At 45.3% G+C, this 14,180-nt stretch overlaps 1 protein-coding gene across 1 annotated transcript in view; it reads left to right on the top strand.

Moving 5' to 3' along the window:
- Positions 1-834: 834 nt before the first annotated feature.
- TRPC7 (transient receptor potential cation channel subfamily C member 7) overlaps positions 835-14,180 on the top strand; it is a 139,239-nt gene continuing 125,893 nt past the window's right edge. The window contains exon 1 of the mRNA XM_045889344.2: positions 835-1,679. Coding sequence (XP_045745300.2) covers positions 927-1,679 — 753 coding nt within the window. The 5' untranslated portion in view covers positions 835-926. The remainder of the gene's footprint in view (positions 1,680-14,180) is intronic.

The raw sequence follows: 14,180 nt of genomic DNA, 5'->3' as shown, positions 1-14,180 counted from the left end.
ACAGCACCAAATATGGAAGTAGAGGCGTGTGGCTATGCCTGCGTGTGGCAGGAGGGTTATCACAGTGAGGGAGTTCAAGGGGGCAATGCACCCAAAGCAAAGGCAGAAGTATCCGAGGTGGCCAGGTCTACAGCAGAGCCCTGGGGGAACTGGGCATGCCAACAGGCAGGAGGGTACAGAATAAAACCAACACAGTTTTCTTAAAGATTTTTTATTTATTTATTTATTTATTTGAGAGAGAGAGAACACATGAGAGGGGATAGGGTCAGAGGACGAAGCAGACTCCCTGCCGAGCAGGGAGCCCGATGCGGGACTCGATCCAGGGACTCCAGGATCATGCCCTGAGCCGAAGGCAGTCGCTTAACCAACTGAGCCACGCAGGTGCCCACCAACACAGTTTTCTAATACAGGTCACCTACTTATTCCCCTGATGGACCCTATCCCCACACAAAAAATTATCCACGTTGTACAGGTAAATTCACAGAGAAGCAAGGTATCAAAGCCCAGGGAAGTTAAGTGATGTGCTGAACTTTGCACAAATGGAAAGAAAATTCACAGTCCTTGTCCTGTTTCGACCACATTCCTAGCCCACACCCTCTCTATCTCCCATTATGCTCCCCCTGAACCCACATTTCAGTCTGCCACCATTCCTCCACCCAAGGTGTACAGATGCTGGATAACCGAATCCACATTCCTTTATATGAATAGGAATAGTTCAGGTTAGCCAACCCATCTTCATCTCAGTGACAGGAGAATGATTTCTAATAAGATTTCATAATTTCTCATAAGATCCCAATCGTGAGATTCTTTTTCATCTCGACAATTTGGGTTTGCTCTGCCCCTGCGGACCTTGCAGGCCCCTGGGAGAGTAACCAAGCATCTCTGCCTTGTACCCCGACAGGTTGGGGAGCAGCACCTTCAGAAACATGCAGCGCCGGCACACGACACTGCGGGAAAAGGGCCGCCGCCAGGCCATCCGGGGTCCTGCCTACATGTTCAACGAGAAGGGCACCAGCCTGACACCCGAGGAGGAGCGCTTCCTGGACTCGGCCGAGTATGGCAACATCCCCGTGGTCAGGAAAATGCTGGAGGAGTCCAAGACCCTCAACTTCAACTGCGTGGACTACATGGGGCAAAACGCGCTGCAGCTGGCCGTGGGCAACGAGCACCTGGAGGTCACGGAGCTGCTGCTCAAGAAGGACAACCTGGCGCGGGTGGGGGATGCGCTGCTGCTGGCCATCAGCAAGGGCTACGTGCGCATCGTGGAGGCCATCCTCAACCACCCGGCCTTCGCCCAGGGCCAGCGCCTGACCCTCAGCCCGCTGGAGCAGGAGCTGCGCGACGATGACTTCTATGCCTACGACGAGGACGGCACGCGCTTCTCCCACGACGTCACGCCCATCATCCTGGCGGCGCACTGCCAGGAGTACGAGATCGTGCACATCCTCCTGCTCAAGGGCGCCCGCATCGAGCGGCCGCACGACTACTTCTGCAAGTGCAACGAGTGCACCGAGAAGCAGCGGAAGGACTCGTTCAGCCACTCGCGCTCCCGCATGAATGCCTACAAGGGACTGGCAAGCGCTGCCTACCTGTCTCTGTCCAGTGAAGACCCTGTCCTCACCGCGCTGGAGCTAAGCAACGAATTGGCCAGACTAGCCAACATTGAGACTGAATTCAAGGTAACTCTCCCACTCACCACTCTGCAGACAGATTGCCCAGAGGGCTCTTCCAGGTGTGTCCACTAGTCAAATGGGTTGTCTTCCGGTCTAACCCCGGGTGAGGGCCTTGGGGTCTCTCTGGCCCACGGGGAAGAAGGGGATGTCCTCAACCTTGCCAGATGTAGGCCTCAAGGAAAAGCAGCCCATGAGATGAAATATCTGAAACCACCTAAATGCGAACAAGAGGTGACTTAAGCACAAGTCTACATAGCAAAAGACAAGCAGCACACAGGCAGGATGATATTGCTCTGCCCCAGGGAGCTCAGGAGTGTCTAGGACACCTGTGGAGGTTTCCTAGACCAGGTCTGGCACTTCTTGATTGTCTCACCTGAATGGCTTTGATTTGTCTTGTCCAGCTCTTGATCCCCTCCTGGACTGTGTAGATCCTAGGTTCAGTCTCCTATCCAATGCTAGAAAGTCTTGCCTGCAGTCTTTCTCAGTTTAGCAAGCTATTACTATTGTTCTGTCGAGGGGCTGAGGGAAAGGTATGTGGAAATGAAAATAAAACTGTCTCTGTGTAGTTGGGCTTCTTACCTCAGTAGATGGGCCCAGTGCAAAATCCTGTAATCCAGCCCCCTGAGAATACCTAAATGACCACACTAGCCCGGGAAACGGAGACCCATCTCCAAAGTCCACTAGTCAATAGTGGAGTGATCCTGCGCTTTTACGGTCAACGGACACTTCTCTTTGAGGGAGGTGTCTAAAAACAACCATTAATATGGGTACCATTATTATCCTCATTTTTGATGAGGGCACAGAGGTAAAGAGATATCATGTAGCTAGTAAGTAGCGAAACCACTGTTCTAATCTAGGCACTCAGAGCCCAGAGCCAGCTCTTAGCTATTCTGGGAAAACTGTTCATGCACTGGGCTTCTCAAGGTTCATTAGTCTTTATCTGAATGATGAAGGTATTGAATACCCCACTGCGGAAGGTACACCTGGAAGAGTAGAAACTACAACAGGCTCAGCATTTCTAACCTACTATTCAGTCAGAGCCTGTGATGCTGTGGAGCATTTAAAAAGGTGTCACATGCAAGGCCAACAATGGAACTGGGAAATGATGTTAACTGCAGGAGAAAAGTTCATTGTCCAAACAAGATGTCCCTGCAAGAGCTGCCCCTGTATGGGACACAATTAGGTGGCCAAAGATGGGTACCAATTCAGCCAAAGGAGGCCCCATGGACCATGGTGTTCAGAACTCAAAGAAGGAAACAGAATGGGGCTGGGCCTTGCTGAGCAGGAGGAACTGGATCAGTGGGAAGAGAGAGGTGGGCATTTGGAGGAGGCAAGTGAAAGTGAAGTCCAGAATGGCCCAGAGCAGGCAGGGGACTGCCAAGAAGCTGCATGGGCCTAGAACAAAGACTTCCTTTAGGGGCACACAGGAAGAATGCTGCAGAGATGGCTTGGGGTCAGATGTCAGAGGGTTCTGTGTGTCAGGCTGAACACTTTGGATGCTCCACTGAAATTTGTGATTAGGGGGCTAAAATGATGAAAGCTAGAGTCGTAGAAATTTACTTCACTGGTAGGTTAGCTGAATTAGAGGATTTGGAGTGTGAGGCACTGGGACCAAAGGGGAGACAATTTAGGTGTGCATGCATGAGACCATGGAAGCCTCTCTAAAGGAATGTATCACCCACAGCCACAGACTGAAGAGCCAGGCTCACAAAAAGCTGTGGGGCACTGCAGACTGTGAATAGATGAAGAATCTTATAAATAACTAATTTTAAGCCATCTGTTCCCCCATCTTGGACGCATCTACTGAAGTGGAAAAACTTCCTTAATCCTGCATTGTTCATAGCCTCATCTAAAAAAAAATTGATGGGTATAGATGAGGGGATTACCCAAAGAGGTCCCAAGGAATGTAGCTATTGCCTGTTCTTTCCTTGTTTCTGTGCAAGAAACTCCATCAACCAGCAAGAAGGTCAATGAAGTCCCAAGGAAGGTGGGTGGAGCTGTGCTTCTTCCCTCAGTCTCAGACTGAATCTTCACAGGCCATGTAAATAAATGGCTAATCCAATTAATTTAGATATTTCTGGCCCAAGGCGGGGGGGGGGGAGGGGGGGCAGGGGGGAGAAATTTCAGGAAAAAAAAATTGGATTGTTTTCTGGTTAATTGCACAATAAATAAAACAATGCTAGACTAACATTTGGAATTACATCTGAGCCACTTGTTTCCTTTACTAAAATCACAAGTCTGGCATATTTTAGTATGTATAATATCTAAAACTGGAAGTTTGTGGAAAGCATGATATTTTGATTTAAAAAGTAAATTATGAAAATTAGAAAATTAGAAACAATTAAGAGCACTACTAACATGATGACAAATGTGTTCTACAATTGCAATGCCTTACTCAAAATAAGAGCTAACATAAATACATTTGCTGGCTATTAACATCCCGCTAGTTACCTTTGTTTGAAATAACGTCTTTCACATTGTCGACAAGTGGCACATTATAAATTAACACAAGCGTTCCTTTAGAACTTTATTACTTATTCAACTATCCTTGTATGTGCATTCCTGATATTATAAATCTTCTCAGAGAAGAGATCAGCTTAGCCAAAGACAAGTCAATTTGTAAGAAAAGAATAAAGAGCAAGTGTGTGTTCTAAAATGCACTCTTTAAGTCTGTCCTGCTTTAAAGGGACTAGGCACGGCTGACTGTAGCCACGTGTATGTGGATGACCCAGTGACATCAGCTGTATAAAAAAGGTATCCAGTCCTGACTGGAGGTGTCATATGTCATCCTCCAGATCCTCTAAGACACTCGCTCTGGGAACGGCTGCTCCCGACTAGAAAAGCTCATGCAGGGAAACCTAGATTCAGTGGTCTAGTCTACTGTTTTTGAGTCACTGTAATTTATCACCAGAATACAGTCTAGTCATTAACAAGATGTACAGCCAATGTCCAGGTCTCCAGTAAATTATGGCTAAAGTCAGATGCCTGCTAGCAAGCCAGTATTTTTGGTTTGGAAATTATGCATCTCTTCAAGGATTTTTCTTATGCCTCTCTCATTTTGGGGGTCTAAAAAGATAGGAAAACTCAGTGTGGCCAGTGAGACCTTCTTAATGCCTTGACTGGTGCTCAGTAATCTAGTAAGCATTCCATAAGTTCTTGATGAAGGGAATGAAGGAAATCCTGAAAGCATAATCCTTCCAACTGAGGAAGCAAGTGATTATGTTTATCTATGATTTAAACTCTTCCTACACATAAGAATCTAATAGAGCTATTTGATAGACACAGTGAGATGGGAAAGCTCTATAGAAGGTTACGAGGCGGTTACGGGGATCAAAAGAACACACATTAAATAACAGAAGACCAATCATATGCTGCATTGTATGGTGCCAGTGGCCACTAAACTCCTGGAGGGCACCACCCACAAGTGACATTTTGGTTAACTGGCTTATCTATAGAGGAGGAGATAGAGGCAGAGAAAGGGAGTATCAGCATGGGGTGGGCTATTCAGAGGTGTTTCATCCTGATGGAGGCTCTCTCTGTATATAGAAAAATTAAGGTTGAGTTACAGTCTCTGCCACCAGGAACACAATAAGGTCTTTACATTTCTCTTGAATTAGTCTGGTTTTCTCCACTGATCAGCCTTCTGATAAAACTGCTGAGGATCCCCTTATTTTGCTGGTATCTTGCCAGACTCTAGGGCATCCTGTCTATGTGTGTTGCTTATCTACAGAGCTGTTGTTCCAAAAGGATTACAGGTGTTAATCTTTCTTCTAACTCAGAGTTACGCTAGCAGCAATACCGAGTGGGAGCAGGAAGAGGTGGAGAAGGAAAGGACAACAGAAAATCGGAAAATCGTGGAGTGAGATTTAGGGATTTGGAAGGAAAGAGAAAACAGAGCAGGGACTGGAGGTATCCCTCTTGCTCTCTCACCTTTTGCTTAAATTTAAAAGTACCCCCTGTTCCCAAGTCAAGGAGTTATGGAAGCCCAAGAAACACTTTACCTTAGTTACTGAACACTTGGTCATCGGAATAATAACAAATAACAACAAATCTACAACTAAGAAGACTTTTCGTGTTGACACAATATCAGCATGGAGGCTGCTGATTGTGCAATTGATTCTAATAAACCAGAGAGAAGAGTAGGGGGCAAGAAAGCTAAAGCTGTAGCTTCATCTTGCTTAAAGTGTTGATGACTTCACTGTATTCACAGGTATTATGAAAAAAGAGATAATGAATTATGTATCAATGTTTGTGTTGCCATTTTAAGACCCATAAAAAAAAAAAAAAGAAAAACCTCTCTGGGCCTAAAATACCACAGATTAAAAATGCAAATAGTGATAAATCAGACCAATTTGCCACCTGCTATGATCTCTACTGAGATCCCATTGTGGAAGGTAAAGATGTTGAGATGGCAGTTTGTAATCTGCTTGCAAACTTATCAAAATGCAAGAGGAAAGAGGAGGGGAGAAGAAGGAGTGTCTTTGTATTGTGGTAGGGAGAGCTCAAAGCACATAGGAACTCAGGCCATATGGAGCCAGGGAGCTAGGGAGCCAAAAAGCTTGAGTAAAGGCCCACCCTGGGCCTGAGGCAGTATTGGAAGGTTGAATAAGCGTGTTGCTCCCAGCATCCAGTAGAATCTGTGTTTTGCACCTGTTTCTCATGCTTTGAATATTTTTAGGATTTTCAAATTTTATAGACCAACACCCGGGGAAAATACATTTCCTTGAAGTTTGAAAGCCTGGCTGGTAGTATAAACAAATGCCTACTTAACATGCAAGAAATGACTTGAAAATTGTTTCTTTTACCATCGGGAAAATATTTTTTAAGCTGCGAAGTCTGCAGGTCTTAAAAGCAAGTTGTCGGGGGTTTTTTTGTTTTGTTTTGGTTTTGTTTTTTTCCTTAAGAGAACCTGGCAGAAAACTCCTCAAAGCACTCACTTATCTATCAATCCCCAGTATACCTTCAGGGATCTGACTGTGTGCCCCAAGCCCTCTGCTTGAGCATCTGATGAGACAGAACATAAGCAGAGAAGGATCAGATGTCAGGGGATGAGCTACCGTGGGATGCCCCCAACCTGAGCATGGGCAGGTATGGTGCAGTGAGAGCATATATACCAGTCAACAGGTCCACACTGAGGCCAGAATCACTGGCTTCCATGTCTGAGAGCAAGATCCAGGGACTGGCCTACCTCAGGAAAAGGGATAGACATTACCTCTGCCCATGCTAGCTCCATCTTTTTCTATTTTCCTACCTAAGCATCCAGAGGGCATTTCACGAGGGCATTCACTAATGAGTCAAAATAGGAAATGAGCTAATTAACATACCCTTTAATGACAATTTTCATTGGGTCACAACTGATGCCTAAAGTTATGTGATTGTCTTCTTCTAGGGTTTATGCCAAGAATATGAGCCTCTAAAATACAGAAAGACAGTGTATATTGGGTGACAGGAATTCAGGTGGGATAAAGGAGGCCATTTGCTAGACGAGGACAAGGGCAGGAGACAGGCTCCAGTGAGTGCCCAGCGCAGCCGTGCTGCATTTCCTCAAGGCTGTAGAATGGAGAGCCAAGAGCTTGGCTCTGCAGACTGACGTGGCTTCCAGTCCCATCTCCTGGCAACCGTGCAATCTTGAGCATCTACTGGAAATTAGTTTTCTTATTTGGAAAACTGGGGTGTTAGAATTGTAACATGTCCACAATGGAATGCCTGTTATCCCTACCCAAACACTGGCTCTTACCCTAATCTCTATAATGAAAACAAAATTCACCTACTTGTTCAGATGCCTCATCCCAATGAACCTCCAGAAAGTCCTGGCACATATTAGGTACACAGTGAATATTAGCTCAGTAAAGAAATAAATGAGTCAGTGAGTGAATTAATGACAATGTCCTCACAGGGAGCTGGTGAGGATTATATTCTTCATCTAATTTTATATTCCTCATCTAATCTAATCCTCACCAGCACCCTGATTAGATGAAGAATATGAAACTCTTGACAGAGAACTTGACCCAGAATAAGTACATAATTCTCCCCCAGAGAGCTCATGTGGGAATGAGCCCGCTAGATTTTCAACACCACAATGTTCCCTCCAATGAACACAACTTAAGTTTCAGCACCTCCTCTACTCAGTCTTCCTGATTTCTGCTAGGCTTCCCTACCCCCTGTCCCCACCCCTTGAAGATCTTTCTAGAATTAGAAAAACTATAGGCTGTACATGCGAGCTCCACGGTTAAAAAAAAAAAAAAAGGCCAAGGGAATAGTTCCAGTTGGAAAGGCGCAGACCACTGAGAATGCTTAAGTCTGGAGTGTTGCTAAAACACTGCTGTGAAAAGAAATGGTGCGGGCAGGAAAGACAGAGGAGCAGAGGAGGAAGGAACTGGGCAGGCAGAGTTCCTGACAAATACAGAGACTATTTTTTGAAAAATATCTCCATGGAAAAGATTCATCACTACGCACAAAAAAACGGGGGAGAAATCATTTCCTCTACAAGTGCAACTATCAGTGTGAAGTATCAGAGATATGGAGACATTGGAGATAGTTCTAGAGAATATCAGTCAATGAGTAGCAGCACAAATTACCTCAAATGGAAATGATGGAAATGAAGGACTTTTCTCTGAAAAAAAAGTTACAATGCTATATAAATTAATCATCATAGGGTATCATTAATCAAGGACGCTGCACACCCCATCAACATGCAGGTATGTACTTTACTAGCAGCAAACTCACAGATTAAATGTGGAAAATATGTGTCAGGGGGACAGGATGGGAGTATGGTCTGGAGACCCAGAGAATATCACAACTGGGTGGACCCTACTTACAGAGCTATCTGAAAATCTGGCATCCTTGCAACAAACACTCATTAAGCCTCTAGTATGAGCAGGGCTCTAGGCTGGTGCTGGGATGAAATGATGAACAAGATTAAACAAGGTTCCCGCCCTGAGGACCTGATTGTCCAGGAGAGGGGACAGGAATTATTCAAACAATCATGCAAATAAATGGGGTTTTACAAACCATGCTGAGTGCTAAGCAGTAAAATAGTGGTTTTAAAAAGTTGACTTAGTGGGACAGCTGACCCTACGTGTATGTGCGTGTGTTTGTGTGTTCTATGTGTTTTAAAGATTTCTCTAAGGAAGGGCACCTGGGTGGCTCAGCCGGTTAAGTGACTGCCTTCGGCTCAGGTCATGATCTCAGGGTCCTGGGATGGAGCCCTGAGTCTGGCTCCCTGCTCGGTGGGGAGCCTGCTTCTCCCTCTCCCCCTCCCTCCTCCTCCCCCTGCACACGCACACTCGCGTGTCTCTCAAATAAGTAAATAAAATCTTAAAAAACAAAAAAGATTTCTCCAAGGAGACAATGTTCAAATGAAACCTGAGGGTACGGGAGAGATAAGGAGCCAGCAGGGAATGGGAAGGATGGTTCTAGGCATAAAAAGTGCACATGAAATATTCAGCGCAGACAGGGGAAAGAGGCGCGTGTAAAGAACTGTGAGGAGCGCCACAGCACAGGGAGTGGCAGGCAGGGGTGCAGGGGATAAGGGCACCGAAGCATGCCACCTCGGCCAGGGCCTTCCCACAGAAAAAGCTGGACTTCATTTCCGAGTAAATGAAGAGCCCTCAGAAGGTCTCAGTAGATGAGTGAGTGACTCCCGTGTGCAGTCTGGAAATATCCACTGCACCGGCGGGAGAAAGTGGACTGGAGGGGACAAGACGTGAAGGAGTTGGACAGCGGCTATAGGAAGAGGGGTCCTCCCAGGAGAGAGGTGAGCGGCACCCCAGTGCAGAAGAACCAGCAGAGCTCTACCTGCAGGTGGCTCAGCACAGCTGGAGCGGTCGCACGGTCAAAAAAGGGGCCCAGCTCCCGGCTATTTCCAGGACAGCTTGCTTGTCTGGGAGCTGTGGGGACCCTGCTTCTTCGGTCTCTGGGGCCTCTCAGTGCTGCCCGGTGGAGCTCCAGCAGCGGAGAGACACAGAGGAGGAGGCAGAAAAGAGCCAGCTCCTTCTCTCCTCCGCTGAGGAAGCCCTGTGGAATAGCAGAGGGGCGGGAGAGTAGTGAGGATTCCAGTGATGAACCCTGGTCCCGGCAAGTAGAGAAGGGTGTGGCCCTGGCCAAACTGTTCATTGCTCGCTCAGACGTACTGCAAAGTGGGTTGAGCAGTGATATCCCCAGAATAGAAAGAATCCCACTGGATTTTAATCTTTTCCAGTGCATCTTCCAGATTCTGAGGGTATCTTTCTCTGCTGGCCGCAGTGACCAAGTAAACAAACATTTCATTAGAGGAAAATGACTAAATCCTATCTCATCTTTTTTTTTTTTTTTCAACTGGAGCTCATTTTAGCATCAATAAAGGTATGAAGTCGACCTCTTCCTCCGAGGTTTTGGTGTTGAGAATACCAGAGCAGGAGGAGACTGGGGACAGGCGAGGCTTTTCTGGGCACTGAAAATCCTCCTGGTGAAGCCCTGGTTGAGTATAGTGGGATAGATTAGCCTTGGCACTCCTGTAATGAAGTATCACAAACATGATGACTTAACACACAGAACGTATGCTCTCACAGTGCTGGAGGCCAGAAGTCCCAAATCAAGATGTTACCAGGGCTCTGCTTTCTCAGAAGGCTCTAGGGTAAGATCCTTCCTTTCCTCTTTCTAGTTTCCCTGGAGACCCTTGGCTTGTAGACACATCACTTATATCTCTGCCTCTGTTGTCAAATAGTGATCATCTGTGTGTTTCTGCCTCTTATCCTATTCTTTGGAGGACATTCTTCTGAGGATCAGTCATTTTAGATTAAGGGCCCACTCTACTCCAATAGGACTTCATCTTAACTACTTATACTTGCAACACCCTCTTTCCAAACAAGGCCCGGTTCCAGGGACGATGTTAATTTGGGGAGACACCGTTCAACCCAATACAGTGAGGTAGAGCACCAAGCTGAGATGAACTGGGAAAGACTGAGACCAGGAATCCAAACAAACCCTCAGAGCAGGGCAGGAGAGAAGGCCAGAGGTCAGCTATTCTGGGAAGCCAAACACAGCCCTAAAACTAGGAGGTCAGTCTGGAAGAAAAGGGAGAGATTACTGATGCTCCCTATTGACCAAGGCACAAGCTGAGCCAGCGATATTGCAGTTCTGTAAGTGTGTGTATGCGTGGTGTTTGGGGGAAGTGGGAGGTTGCTGACAGAAGCAATGGGGGAAACTCGGTATTGGGGCACTGCCCCTCTCAAAGACATTTTCAAGGGTTGGGTTTGGGAATAATGAAAATAAAACACACTGATTATAGAATTTTTAGAAAATATAGAAAAGTAGCAGGAACCAAAATGTCAGCCTTAATTCCCACCATCTAAGAATAATTCATATTTTGGTATGTTTTCTCCTAATGCTCCCCTATAGCCAGGTACAAAAAATTTGAATAAAACTATGACTCAGATGGTGAGACGTTATCATCATATTTTCATTTCCCATCATACTTTATCCTCATTCCCGTGCTCCCCCACCCCCAAGAAAGCCCCCACTTCAGTGTATTTAATGTATTCATATATAATGTATTTCATATATTTATGTTAATTATGAACATATGTGGTATTCATTCAAGAACTATTTCTTTTGCACCTATCATGTGCAAAGTTCTAAAGGTTGGGAACATTTAGAGACCATCAAAACCCTATAATCTCTGTCCTCTTCGAGCTTAGATTCCAATGGAAAAATATACTACTGAGTGTTTGTAAGTTACATAAAAGCGATTGTGGTACAAAATTATGACCTTTCGTACTCTTTCACTCGACACCATGTTCTTTTATGGTCTCTCCATGTCACTCTATGTGAGCCTCCTTCATTGCTTCTGTCTGCTGCCCAGTACTGCGTTCTGTCCATCTGCAGCCTTTCACTTTCTCATTCCCAGAGTGATGGGCACCTACATTGCTCTAACTTGTCGCCACCAATGATGCTGCAAAACATATCCCTGTACCCGCCTGCAGTCCTGTTTAAGCGCTCATATTACAAGCCCAGGAAGGAACACCCACGATTAATTTCACTCGGCCTGGCTGCCTGCCCCCCAGAAGGCCTGCCCCTGGGGGCTGTGCTTTGCCAATACTTCTAGGTATTATCCTGCCTTCTCATGTTTGCTGGTATGAAAAATATAGTTATTTTAATTTGCATCTCTCTACCTGCTAAGGAGGCTGAGTCTTTTTTTTCCTATATTGTGTAGCCATGTGGGTCTCTCCCTTCTGTGAACTGCCTCTTCCTGTCATTCCTTCACCCATTTTTTAACAGGATTTCTGTTCGGAGTATTTTTAAATTTTCTTTCAGGAGTTCCTCATCTATTCTAAATATTAGGCCCTTGTCTATTTCAGACATTGCAAACATTTTCTCCCAGGCTATCACTCATCTGTTACATTTGTCTATGACACCCTGTTTTGAAGAGAAACACTTATTTTTGAAATGATTTGTGTATTTAGTCTTATTAAAAAACCCTTCCCCACCAAGGTCACAAGGACATTCTCCTACATTGCATCTCTTTTTTCTTCTATTACTTTCATGGGTCCACCATTCACATTTAGGTCTTGAGTCCAACTGGAGTTTGTTTTTGTGTGTAGGGTGAGTTTGCATCACATTTTTGCCTTTCTCCACACGGTGAGCTAGTTTCCCATCATCTGTTCAGGAATTGGACTTTTGCCCAGTGATCTGTGATGCCACCCCGATCACATACCAATTCCCAAATACACATGTTTCCACTTCTGGACCTTCTGTCCCACTCCAGTGTCCTCTCTGCCCGTTCTTCTACCCATTCCTCCACAATTTCATTCCTAAGACTTTGTTTTATGACCCATTACCTGATATGAGAGCCACTGATGTTTTTCTCTGCATAGATTTGTTTTGTGCAATGGTGACAAGACTGTATAAACAATTTGGAATCCTGGTTTTCTTACTGAATATTGTAACTTTGGCATTGCCCCCATGTAATGTCAACACTTTATAAATAACATTTCCTGGAAATTTTTAGTGTCCTGTGTTGGGAATAAAACTTTTCCTCTACTGTGTTAGGTTGTACAGGTCAGGGCCTGTGAATTAACTAACAAAAGACAGATTAATAGGAGAAAAGATATAGTTTATTCATATGCATGTAGAAGTGCAGAAAAGAAGTGGCTCCCTGAATAGTTAAGACAGGAATTTATACACCAATTTAGTAAGGCGAAGGAGGGGAGAAAAGGGTTTCTAAGGAAAAAGAGGACTTTTAGGAAACACATGAGCTTTCAGGGAAAAAATGGAAAGTATGAGAGTTTGTGTTGTTTGTTCTCAACTGGGTGCAAGCAGAGAGTCTCCTTTCTAGCTGCTACCCTCCCCTCATGCCCAAGGGTCACAGGATTTATGGCAGCTATATTTTGGGAACACGCTGCTAAAAAGTTTTAAAAGAAGAAGTTCAGCTGCTGTTTGTTCAGATTTTTTTCACTTAAAATAATATTCATGACATTCTGATCAATAAAACTCAATCTCTAACAATTCACTGCGTCCCCACCATGGAACAACTCCTGTGGCCCAGTATAAGGTGAGAGGGTGGGCCCCAGGGACTGCGGAAGGGCCACGTGATGAAGGATATCCAGCCCTGGCCAAGGAGACAGATAGGCCTTTGTAGGGGAGGAAAAATCATTTTCCCTCCACCCTTCTGACTTCATAGCTGAGAACTTCGTAATAAAAGACAGATTAACAAGGGGAAAACAAAAGTTTAGCAGCATGTATATCTCATGTGTACAAGGGAGACACCCAGGGGAAAATGAGTAACTCTCAGAGGTAGCTTAGAATTCAGAATTAAATACCATCCTGGTAGGGAAAGGGTAGGAGGAAGTACACCTCTCAGAGGAGAGTAAATGATTTTTAGGAAAGATGAATGGGTCCTTAGAAGAAGAGATGGGAAGTATGATAGTTTGTGACAGAGTTTGTCTGGATGTGGGGGCCTCTCCTGTGATGAGTCTATCTTTCTGGGTGGATGAGGCTCCCATGGAGGGCATTTATGGCAATCACATTCCTTTTGGAGAATCTATTTTCAGGCATAGAAGGGGCATACAGAGAAACCCTCTCCCTTCATTTGCTGTTTTTCAAGTGCCTAAAGCTCAAAATAAGCAATATACCAAAAGGGCATATTTTGGGTTGCCATGCTCTAAACTCCTACCGTCATTTTTTGGGGTGGCATATTCTGTTATCCTTCACTGGCTACTTGGTAATATCCACCCTGACTTGGTTTCCACAGTGTCACCTTCAGTCACTCTCTCCAAAACAGAACCCACTCCTCCCAGGGACAGGTGACCATCCATTTACAAGGGAGAAGGAGAGATCCTTATTTTTTGAGAGGCTGATTCTTATCAATACCCACCAGTTGGCAGCCCTGAGCAGAATCAGAAGACAAATCACTGAAACCCTTGATATTCTGCAGATGGCCTTGTAGGACTGGCTGGGTGAGGAGGTTTGTGAGCTCACATCCATCCACCAACCAGACCAGCCCAGCCCAGCCAGTAGGTGGACCAGGCA

Source organism: Mirounga angustirostris, unplaced genomic scaffold, assembly GCF_029215605.1.
Source record: "Mirounga angustirostris isolate CCGP_5_RB_7025 unplaced genomic scaffold, mMirAng1.0.hap1 SCAF_7, whole genome shotgun sequence".
In the NCBI taxonomy this organism is placed as follows: domain Eukaryota; kingdom Metazoa; phylum Chordata; class Mammalia; order Carnivora; family Phocidae; genus Mirounga; species Mirounga angustirostris.
Note: the sequence above shows the minus strand (reverse complement) of the source record. Positions and strands in the feature narration are given on the sequence as shown.